Source organism: Monodelphis domestica, chromosome 6 (genome assembly GCF_027887165.1).
Source record: "Monodelphis domestica isolate mMonDom1 chromosome 6, mMonDom1.pri, whole genome shotgun sequence".
NCBI classification, from domain to species: domain Eukaryota; kingdom Metazoa; phylum Chordata; class Mammalia; order Didelphimorphia; family Didelphidae; genus Monodelphis; species Monodelphis domestica.
Window position 1 is genome coordinate 39,430,324 of NC_077232.1, and position 12,028 is coordinate 39,442,351.

General features: G+C 41.4%; 2 protein-coding genes across 3 annotated transcripts in view; one reads left to right on the forward strand and one right to left on the reverse strand.

Moving 5' to 3' along the window:
• The window catches only part of IFTAP (intraflagellar transport associated protein), a 78,673-nt gene extending 71,420 nt beyond the window's left edge, over window positions 1-7,253 (reverse strand). The window contains exons 1-2 of one of the 2 annotated variants that reach the window (XM_056801938.1): window positions 7,098-7,253; window positions 452-497 (exon numbers count right to left, since the gene is read on the reverse strand). The gene's annotated coding sequence lies outside the window, so the exon portion shown is untranslated. The remainder of the gene's footprint in view (window positions 1-451; window positions 498-7,097) is intronic. The other variant, XM_016423481.2, reaches the window with a different exon arrangement.
• Window positions 7,254-8,356: 1,103 nt separating this feature from the next.
• On the forward strand, window positions 8,357-10,007 carry RAG2 (recombination activating 2). The gene has a single exon (XM_001362253.4). It carries the CDS (start codon window positions 8,357-8,359, stop codon window positions 9,938-9,940), a length of 1,584 nt encoding a protein of 527 aa, XP_001362290.2. The 3' UTR covers window positions 9,941-10,007.
• Window positions 10,008-12,028: the final 2,021 nt, after the last annotated feature.

A 12,028-nucleotide genomic window follows, 5' to 3' on the forward strand; every position in this document is an offset into this window, starting at 1 on the left:
TGGGGTTAGGAAAACCATAGAAGTTTAATAGTATGATATTTCTGTCTTTTAGAAAGGCTCTTCAATGTGTGCTGACTTTGAAATTTTCCTCAGTTGAAGAACTGTGTCTTGTTTAAAACTTGGCCCATTTTAACTTGGTCTTTTGTAAAGAAAGAACATTGTTACATTATTTTTATTTCCAGTTTTCTTTTCAAAACTAAGGCATGGCAAATAAACTCATATGAAAACCATGGAAAAATGGAAAACTGCCTAAGTCAAGGAAAAGAGATTTGATCCAGGAAAGTGACACATAACTAATCAAATAAAATAGAGCAAAACAATGGGTTATGCAGATGAAATTTTTTGGATCATTTACAGATGATTACTACATACCTGATTATAAACAGACAGCATTTTTAATTGAATTGAGAAATATTTGATGAGTGCTACCAGACACAAAAGGCAAACTTACCTTATTTATTTATTTATTTGAAATCTCAGTCACTGTTCTGAGGCCCCTGTAATGACAATGAGGTGAGTTACCAAGAGGGGATCAAAGGGAGGATAGATCAAAAATTCAATATTGCCAAATACTTATTTCCAAAGCTACTAGAGAAATCCTTAGTGACCCTAAGCTAGCAGGGACAAGGAGAGTCTTCTTTGACTCTTGTCTAAGAACAATTTTCTATTTAATCACAAATAATCATGTTTTCACATACGAGAGTCCAAGATCTCTATGGCATCCAAAAATGAAGCCAGCAGGTTAAAATGAAAACTTTTTTTCAAAAGTCTTACTAAACAAAACTTGTACTGCCCCATAGCATCTGCTTCACCCATGGGACCTGGGAGCTATTATCCACTGCAGAGTTTGTTTGCTATTCTAATAACAGCCTTCACAGGTGTTAGAAACAACCAGCCTTTGGTTTCTTTGCTATGTCCCAGAGCTATGCAGCTATGAGAGAACGATATGCATCTTGCTGCCTATAATCACCTATGTGTTCCAGTTTATTGAATTGAGGACCAGTAATAATTCCTTTCAGTTACTATGGATTTAGTGATAGCATTTTCTCAGTTACATGACTGCCATCTCTTCTTGGACCAGGATAAGTCAATGATGAATAAACCTACCCTCTCGGACTAAAATATAAGCAAAAAAAACCCAACCTCTTGCTGAACCCATATACCTCTATTTTCCAAGGAAAAAGAAAATTAAGATTTTTTTAAAATAAAAACTCTTCTTATATACCACTTCTAGTCCTAGTAGTATCTATAAGACCAAAATTATTATTAATAGATTCTACCCTGGGGAATTCAGTAAAGTGGATGTCTAAAGGTCACTCCTCAGTCCAAAGCCTTTATACCGAGATGATTTAATAAAATATAATATTGGTGCTGATTATCGATAGAAGCACCAAACAACTCCTTGAAAATAACTACACATTATGTAGCGTTAGGGGAACCATCTACATAGTTCAAGGATATGGAGGTGGAGAACTGATCACAGAATGAGATTCAAAGAATCTTTAAAAGTCACTTCCCTTAAAATTCTCACACTTCATTGAAGGAATGATCAGCCAGTCCCCGAGAGTCTGGATAAAGACAGTAAACTAGTAATATGAAGGAGTAAGGGAAAAGGGCATAAGAGGAATGTACTAAAACGTTATTTAAATTGGTCTCAGGACTACCAACTTAATTCAAGGACTTTTTAAAGCACCTTCCTATTTGGAAGGCCTATGCTAGCCATGGAGGGATGATACAAAGCGAAAGGCAGCACGCTATATGCTTACAATCTAATGGGAAGTTTATATGGCACCCCAGTAAGGGCAATATGAAGTGAACTGTGATGAGGACATGGGAGAGATTGAAATAAAAGCTCAATGAAAACTGAAGGAGACAATTCTCTAGGGAAGACTTCAGGGAAGATGCGGCCCCTGAGTCTGGCTACAGAAAACAATGCTCTCAACAAGCAGAGAAAAGGGGGGAGTAGGTCCTAGGCCAGTGGGCCAAGATAGCCTACATAAGTAGACAGAGATGTAAAGGAACAGCTAGAAGTCCAATTTTACTGGAGTAGAGAGTATGTGATGGGGAATAATGTCAGAGAAGAGAGTCTGAAGCTAGACTATAAAAGGCCTAAATAATGGCTAAATAATAACCAGCATTTCAATGGTAAGTTATCACAATCAAATATCACAAAAGCCCTGGGAGATAGGTACTGTTATTATTCCCATTTCAGAGATGAAGAAACTGAGGCACAGGGAGGTCAAATGACTTGCCCTGAGTCACCCAGCTAGTAAGTGACAGGGACAGGATTCAAACCCAAGTTTAACTCCATAATTCTCTGCTCTCTCCACTCCACCTCCTAACTGCCTCCCTTTAAATACCAAAGTAAGGAATTTGACCTTTATCTTAGGGGGAATAGGGAGCCACTGACGATGACTCATATTCTATTCCTAATCATCCTGTTCGACTCAGAAGGTTAAAAATCCATATAAAATAACCAGTTGTCCCAGTTTCCAAAGCTTAGAATTCACCTGTCAGCGTTAAGACCATCATCTCCCAAGTGTGACAAGTTATTATATCCTAACAGCATCACTTATGACAGCTTCAGATGGAGAGATTTAGAAGCATATTAAAAAAGAGCCCAATCAATCCTAGACACGTTTCTCTGCTCCCGCACTAGCACTCTTCTTTCCATCTGTTTGCCTGGACTTCTTGGCCTTAGTGTCTCCGTAATGTCGATAGGGATGGTATGGAGCATTAGCAGTCCCCAATACCCTTTAAAGTTCGTGTTCCAAATACGGCTTAATTAGACCTGCTTCCCATTGTAGACAATATTTAAGAAAGGCCCTTAGCACATTCCACCTTGAACCAGACTTCTCTGAGTATTTCAAACAAAAGATAATATGTGTGTGTGATAGATAGTGTGTGTGTGTGTGTGTGTGTGTGTACAACAGAGAGAAAAAGACTTGCAAAATCTAAATACCACAGAAATGTTATTTGGCACTAACTACATGTATCTCTACCTTGTTGGATTATAAACTCCTCTAGGAAACAGACTATGCTATTTTCAGAGCTGAAATAATAAATAAATGTGGGGGCAATGAGGTGACTCAGTGGACTGAGAACCAGGCCTAGAGATGGGAGTCCTGGGTTCCAGTCTGGCCTTAGACATTTCCTAGCTGTGTGACCCTGAGCGAGTCACTTAACACCCATTGCCTGTGCTTTAAATGCTCTTGTGCTTTGGAACCAATGCCTAGTGTTGATACTAGAACAGAAGATAAGGGTATTTAAAAAAAAACAGTCAGTGCCAGTACCTTCTAGCCACATGGACTCATAGAAAGGCAGTCCATATAGAAAGAGAGTCAGATCATCCTGACTGCTTTCTCCTAGGACAACTTCTCAGTCTCTTCTATTGCGCCATCACCCATCTCCTATCCCCGATCTGGGACATCCCAAGGCTCTGTCCAGTACCCACTTTTCTTCTCCCAAGGCCTTGTCTCTCCTTGCTGATTTTACTAGGGATGCACCAACCCACTAAATACGAAAGACTCCCCTTATCCGTATATCTAGCATAACCGGACTCCTAAACACCAGTCCCATATCACCATCTCCCCCCAATCGTCACTTGGACGTTCCGGCAGCACAGCAAACTTAATGCTTAAAGTAAAAGTTCTTATCTCTCCCCCAGAAAGTCATCTGTTTCTGGGAAGGAGGCTACAGCACCCTCTTAGTGACCCAGGTTTAAGAACTTCCGGGTAATTCTGGATTCATCCCTGTCCCTCACTCCTTGTACTCAATTTGCTGACAAGTCTTGTCAATTCTGCCTCCACAATCTCTCTCTTAGCTTCCACCTCTCTACCTCCCAGCCACCCCCTTAGTTCTGACCCTCATCATCTACCCCCTCCCCCAGACTATGCTGTGAGAGCCTCCTACTTGGTCCACCTGCCTCCAGCCTCTGGGGTCCCCTGTCCTGAAGGCTGGGGTCCACCCTTTGCATGCATAGCCCGATTCAAATAGCTTCAGTAGTTCCGTAGCACCTCTGAATAAACTGTAAAATATACATTTCTCCCCTCCTGGACTCTTAAAGCCCTACATAATCTGGCTCCAACCTCCCTTTGCAGCCTCATCTCAGAATAATCTGCACAAACTCGACACTGGCCAAGCAGACCCCATCACCCACCGCACCCCAAACTTGACATTCCACCCCTTCTCTCTGGCATTGATATAAGCCATCTCCCACCCCTGGTTCCTATCCTCTCTCATTTCATCCCCTGGCAATATATGGCTTCCTGCAAGGCTCAGATTGGAGGTCACCTCCTGTGTAGGCCTCTCCTTCAAAGTAACTTGTATTATGCTTATCCGTGTCCTTGCCATAGACACACAATAGCGCGTAAGCTCTTTGGGGACAGGATTGTTATGCTTTTGTCTTTAACGCTTAATAAATGTCTATTGAGTTGAATGAGACCCCAGTTCTCCTATGTGAAAGCACACTTTATAGCAAATAACACCTTGTTCTCAGAGAAGACAAAAAGACACTTCCCATCTCAGAAAACACGATAATAACAGGTAGCACTAACCAACCTCCACTGCCACCATTTTCCCAGCTGTTCTTGGAAGAAAGAAAAGGACAGGAGAAAAGACGGAGAGGTTGGCTTGCCTTAGAACAATAACTCACATTTATAGTGTGCTTCTGTGTGAATTTTGTCATGAAAGCACTATGTCCTCTAGTTGAAAAATAAAGGAATTAAGGCTCAGGGAGGTTCATTAAGAGGAAACCATGGTAGAGACCACAAAACTTCAGATCAAAATCTCCAAAGGGCTTTGCCCTTGACTAGGGGTAAAGTGTCTTTGGAAAGGTCACTTTCTGCCTCAGGTTTTCCCATCATAAAATGAAAGAATTTGACTAGATCAGTAGTTCTTAGCCTGGGAAATGTGAATTTGTGAGTATTTCAATAATTATACATCAATATAATTCGTTTCCTTTATAATCCTATGTCAGAGGCACAGCTAGGTGACATAGTGGATGGAGTGCCAGGCCTGGAATCAGGAGGACCTGGGTTCATATGGCCTCAGACACAACCTGTGTAACCTATGTTACACATATGTGTATATTATGCATATGTATATTATGTATATATATATATATATATATATATATATATATTATGTAACCTGTGTAGCTGTGTAACCCCAGGCAAGTCACTTAACTCTGTTTGCCTACCTTTTGCCCTTCTATCCCAAAGTTGTTATTAAGACAGAAAGTAAGAGATAAAAAATAACAATAATCCTGTTATTTCATTACTTTAAAAGCATTCTAGGAAAGTCCAAAGGCTTCTCCAAACTGTCAAAGGCATAAAAAAGGTTAAGATCTCTTGGTCCAGGCCTCTATTTCTTACACACTGTGATGCTATAGTTTGGCCAAGACCACATAATGCTAAAATAATGTCAGAAGTCACATTGGAACTCAGTATAACTGCAGTTATTACACTGCAGGCAGAGAATGAAGGGGCATAGGGAGGGAAAGAGAAGGATGAGTCAAAAGAGAAAAAGAATATGCTGGTAAGAAATAGGCAAATTAAAAGTAGGGCTCCTTTAATTCAACTTACTTCTATTGTGAATGTAGAAGGCATCAAAACCCTGGCCAGTTTCCACCCCATCTGAGTCCCAGAAGGACTCCAAGGAGCTCCCCTTAATAATGACTGACAGTGGCATTTAAAGTACATGTGGGGTTTTCAAGTTTGCAAGACACTTTCTATGCAGTCTCATTTACAGCTCACAAGAACTCTATGATGGGGACAGCTAGGTATCACAGTGAATAGAGTACCAGGCCTAGAATCAGGAGGTCCTGGGTTCAAATATGACCTCAGACACTTCCTAGCTGTCCCCCTGGGAAAGTCACCTAACCCTGAGGTCCTAACCCTTGCCCCTATTCTATCTTAGAATTGATATTAGGAAAGAAGGTATGGATTTTTAAAACTCTATCAGTTGGTATTATAAACCCCATTTAACAATTGAACAGGGTGGCCTAGTAGATAGAAGTCTGACTTGGAAGCCAGGAAGTTTTGAATTCACACACTGACTCAGGCCCCGGGAAGACTGATGTCTTAGTACTCAAGGAAATTCTAAATTTCAGAAAAAAATTCCAAGTTTCCCCCCCACCCAAGAAATTCCTGCTCCAGACCATCTACCAATTCCTTCTAACAGATGAACAAATGGAGGATCAAAGAAATTCAGTGTTTTGCCCAGGCTCACACAGCTACTGAGTGTCAAAAGTGGAATCTGAACCTGTGTAATTCCTATTTCAAATCTAGTTGTTCAGACTCTGCCACTCTTTTTTTTTTAACCCTTACCTTCTGTCTTAGAATCAATACTGGGTATTGGTTCTAAGGCAGAAGAGTGGTAAGGGCTAGGCAATGGGGGTCAAGTGACTTGCCCAGGGTCACACAGCTGAGAAGTGTCTGAGGTCATATTTGAACCCAGGACCTCCCATCTCTAGGTCTGGCTCTCAATCCACTGAGCTACCCAGCTACCCCCAGACTCTGCCAATCCTGATTAGGCCTCCCTCTAAGGTCTTGTGGTGCTAGGGGTAAAGACAGGGGGGAAAAAACCGGAAGCTTGGGTTCAAATCTTCTGCCACATACTACTTTTACAGTCTCCTACCCACCCTTGGGCTTCAGTTTTCCCATCTGTAAAATGGGAGGTAAGGGTGGGATATCAGTGATTGTGAAGGTCCTGTCCAGTGCTGCATCTCAACACTTCTTCCAAACTCAGTTTCTTCATCTGTAAAATGGGAGAGGGGAAAGTAGACTCAAAGATCTCGAGAGTCCCTTCTAGCTCTAGATCTGTAAACCTGGGTCCCTTCCCTGAGTCTCAGTTTGCCCCTATGGTAAGGTGCGGGTGGCCGGGCCCCATGGCTTCCCTCTACCCCCAGCTCGGGCTTCTTCGCGTGTGGAGAGGAGCAACAGGAGAAAGAAAGGAGGCGGGTCCAGGCTGGGCGAAGGGCCGCGTCGCCATGGCAACGGCGGCCCCTCCGCTGCTCCCTCCTTCTGGGTCCTTTAGGATGCCCCTGCCCTGTAGACGATGGCAGAGGCGGCCTCGACGTCCGCCTTGACGCTCACCTAGTCCCTCTGTGCTCCTCGATCTTGAGCCGAGAGGAGCCCGGGATTCCTTCCCGCCGGGAGCAGGGGGAAGCCTACGCTACCCGCTTAGTTGCACACATTCCTGAACGAAAAGGCTTCTAGGAAATGTAGTTCCGCGTCCCGCCCGCAGGACTAAGAGAAGAATGTGGGAGGAGTTGGGACTACAATTCCCAGAACTTCCAGGGAACGAAGTCCTCTTTTTAAGCCTGTCCCCAGAGCTCAGAGAGCCCTGGTAGAAGGTTCCGGGATGCCTGACGTAACCGGACCATTTCGTCCATATTTTATAGAGGAGGATCCCTAAATACAGTGATATATTTAAGGGTCTGGGCTATCAACCATCAGGCCCTGTTTAAAGAGAGCTGAATTTGGGATCAGACGACCTGGGTTCAAATGCATTTCTTGCCACTTAACAATTCATATAAAATTTGGTGATTTACCCTTCCTCCCAGCTTCGGAAGGAGAGGCTTGGACCACTCTAACTCCATAATTTTAGCTCTCAGCCAATCAGCACTTCACTATTCTGAGGCTCTGTCCCAAACAAGCTACTAGTTAACAATTTTGTGTATGTGTGTATACATATACACACCTACTAGCTCAAATTCACATATTTTTACATATATGTATATTATACAAATATATTCCTATTAATTTACCTTTGTACTGTATATTTTCTATATATATACTTATCTTATTAGAGCATAAATTCATTGGAAATGGAGATCGTGTTATTCTTTCTATTAGCATGCCCACTGTAGTACTTGACACATAGTAGGCACTTAATAAATAGAGCTACATGTAATTGAAAAAATAAAATTTAATAATAAATAAATAGTGATGGATAGCTAGGTGGTGGTCCAGTAGATAGAGCACAGGACTTCAATCAAGAAGACCAGAGTTCAGGTTCAAGTGACCTTAGGCAAGTCATTCAATTTCTGTCTCTATTTCCCTATATGTAAAATAGGAATAATAATAGCCTCTACCTCACAACATTTTCACTGAAACTAAATGAGTTAATATATGTAGAGTGCTTTGCAAATTTTAAAATGTATATACTATAAATGCTAGTTATTATTATTATTATTAGTGCTGGTTCATCAATTGAGGTACTTCCTCTTCCTCCTTAACTGAGTCATAAAGAGGAAAATACTTTGTAAACATTAAGTGTTCTATAAATGTAGCTTCTTACTATTGTTTTCTATGATGTCTTTAGATAAAGGATCTTCCCATCATCAGTCAATATGTCCCTACAGATGATAACAGTGAATAACAATGCCTCCTTAATCCAACCGGGTTTCTCTTTGATGAATTTCGGAGGACAAGTTTTTTTCTTTGGGCAAAAGGGCTGGCCCAAGAGATCTTGTCCCACTGGCATTTTTCTCTTCGATTTCAAACAGAACCAACTCAAACTGAGGCCTGCTCTTTTCTCGAAGGATTCCTGCTACCTCCCCCCTCTTCGATACCCAGCTATCTGCACCTTCCAGGATAGACTGGAGTTGAAGAAAGAGCAATATATCATCCATGGAGGAAAAACCCCAAATAATGAACTCTCGGATAAGATTTACATCATTAGTGCCATCTGCAAAAACAACAAGAAAGTGACTTTTTGCTGTACGGAGAAAGAATTAGTTGGAGATATTCCAGAGGCGAGATACGGCCACACCATTGATGTGGTCTATAGCCGAGGAAAAAGCAGGTGTGTTGTCTTTGGAGGTCGGTCCTATATGCCATCTGCCCAGAGGACCACAGAAAAATGGAACAGTGTAGTTGACTGCCCTCCACACGTCTTCTTAATAGATTTGGAATTTGGATGCTGTACCTCCTACAACTTCCCGGAGCTCCAGGATGGGCTCTCCTTTCACGTCTCCATCGCTAGAGATGATACCATTTACATGATAGGGGGCCACTCTCTCTCTAACAATAGCCGACCCCCCAACCTGTACAGACTGAAGGTGGATCTGCCACTTGGGAGCCCAGAGGTGAGTTGCACCGTCTTACCGGGAGGAATCTCAATCTCCAGTGCCATCCTGACCCAGACGAAAAGCAATGAGTTTGTCATTGTGGGTGGCTACCAGTTTGAAAACCAGAAAAGGCTGGTCTGCAATATCATCACCGTAGAGGACAACAAGATTGAGATCCAAGATATGGAGACCCCAGATTGGACCCCTGACATTAAACACAGCAAGTTGTGGTTTGGAAGCAGCACGGGGAATGGGACCGTTTTTCTTGGTATACCAGGGGACAATCGTCAAACTCTCTCAGATGCCCACTACTTCTACCTCTTGAAGTGTGGTGGAGAAGACTTAATGGCAGAAGAACAGGCAGCATTCTCCTGTAGTCAAGCATCAACAGAAGATCCAGGGGACTCCACTCCCTTCGAAGACTCGGAAGAATTTTGTTTCAGTGCAGAAATCACCAGCTTTGATGGGGACAGTGATATTGATACCTATAATGAAGATGATGAAGAAGATGAATCAGAAACAGGCTATTGGATCATCTGCTGCCCCACCTGTGATGTTGACATCAACACCTGGGTACCCTTCTATTCCACCGAACTCAACAAACCTGCTATGATCTACTGTTCTCACGGAGATGGCCATTGGGTCCATGCCAAGTGTATGAACTTAGCCGAGCAGTTACTGATTCAACTCTCAAAAGGAAGCAGTAAATATTTCTGCAATGAGCATGTGGAAATAGCAAGGGGCCTGCAAACACCGAAAAAGATTCTGCCTTTAAAAAGGACCCCATTGAAAAACCACAAGAAAGCCCCAGTGAAAATAATAACTCCAGCCAAGAAATCATTTTTTAGAAAGTTATTTGATTAGAATTTGAAAAAAAAAACACCGAGGAAAAGCAACTGCTTGACTACAGGGGTTGAGGGGACATGTCTGAGGAGAGACTCTAACTGAACACTCTAATGCAAATACCATCAACATGGAAATGGATTTGAATCAAGAACACATGTGATACCCAGTGGAATTGCTCATCAGCTATGGGAGAGGTGGGGGGGGGAGGAAAAGAAAATGATCTTTGTCTCTAATGAATAATGTTTGGAAATGATCAAATAAAATATTGTTAAAAAAAAGAAGTTGAAGAATTTTTGAGTTTTGATTTCATGAATCATTTTTAGACCCAAAATAAAGAATCACAGCTCTAACACAGAGAATTTTTGTTTTGTCCACTGGAAAATTTTTTTTTACTTTTACTCATATGAATTTAGTCCTATAATAAAGAGATCACAAAGTATAATTTTAAATACATTTATTGATGAAAATAAGTTCAGCATGTAATTAATATACATAGAAGTTTCCAAATCAAAACTTTAGAACTGGAAGAGAAATAGAGGTCATCAGGTCCAACCTCTTAATTTTATAGATGAAGAAAATGAAGTCCAGAAAAGTTACAAGATTTGCCCAAGGTCTTACAGGTCGTCAGCATTTGAAACAAAATTTGAACTCAACTCCAAATCTAGCCTCATTTCCACTGCAAACACCGAAAAAGATTCCGCCTTTAAAAAGGACCCCATTGAAAAACCACAAGAAAGCCCCAGTGAAAATAATAACTCCAGCCAAGAAATCATTTCCACTCATTTCATATTTTGATATTATCCATGAAAAATCTTAAACATAGGATTAATCCTAGTAATACCCTACATCTATAGAACTTTTAGATTTTTTTAATATTGTCTGTGCCTTTTGGTCAGAGGGGTGAAATATATGACCAGCTATGCTGAAGAGTCAACCCAATTAAAATGTAATTGGAATATATTTAGCAAAATAAATAAAAGTGCAATAGAACATAGATAATGTTAATATGTGGTTTTCTAAGTCAATAGGGCACACGGCAGAGATCCCTAAATGCTGTTTATTGGCACAGTTTCTACTTGAGTTTGACCCCACGGCCTTAAAAGAAGTCCATGATACAAGGTTAACCCCAACTGACAAATGAGGAGACTAAGATACAGTGATGCTAACAGAGCATATTTTGACACTTAAGGCAAGTTTTACAAAACATTCCCCAAGTGAGCGGCACAAAACACTCTCCCATAAATTTTTCAAGACAAATTCAGTTGGGAAGGGAAAAGACAGATATTCTCAGCTGTGGTAAAGCTATTCTGCTGAAAGGATGGGAAAGTCAGAGCTCATCCACAGTGCAGAGTTAGCCAGGGGGGGAAAAGACAGCTACCTATTAGGGAAGAAATAGAAATCCTGCGATGCCTTTGAAACTTGAGTGCCTTGGGGGGAAACTCTGATCGCCCCACTCCTGTAATACCTTCTGCTGCCCGGTGTCAAACAGCTAATTAGTGGCAAAGCTGAGTTCAGAACCCAGCACTCCTAATGACCTTTCTTCTACATCACACTGAACTCATTCACAGTCAACATCTAGGGTCTCTTTTTTCTTTTTCCTTTTCTTTAACCCTTCCTTCTGTCGTAGAACGAATATGAAGTATTGGATCCAAGGCAGAAGAGCAGTAAGGGTTAGGAAATGGGGGTTAAGTGACTTCCCCAAGGTCACACAACTAGGAAGTATCTGAAGTAAAATTTGAACCCAGGACTTCCAGTCTCTAGGTCTGGCTCTCTATTCACTGAGCCAACCAGCTGCCCCCCAGTCAGAAGTTTTTATTGAATTCCTTCAAGAGAATCTTGATGAAATTAAAAGACCTGAAGAAGAAATTAAAAGGTCTTCTTCATTTTTATATTTTTGTTTGGTACCCAGTTAACCTGTGCAGCAGGATGCCAAAAGATATTGTAAAATCGGTGAGCTTAGTAAGGTTCAATTAGACACTTAACAGGAAAAAGAATAAGCTTTGTACCAGCTAGAATGAAAGTTACAAGGACTATTAATTTTGAGGCTTCGGGGCTTCCATTGATCACTAGACAGGATTAGAAATAAACATTCCCTCCGGTGGAGTG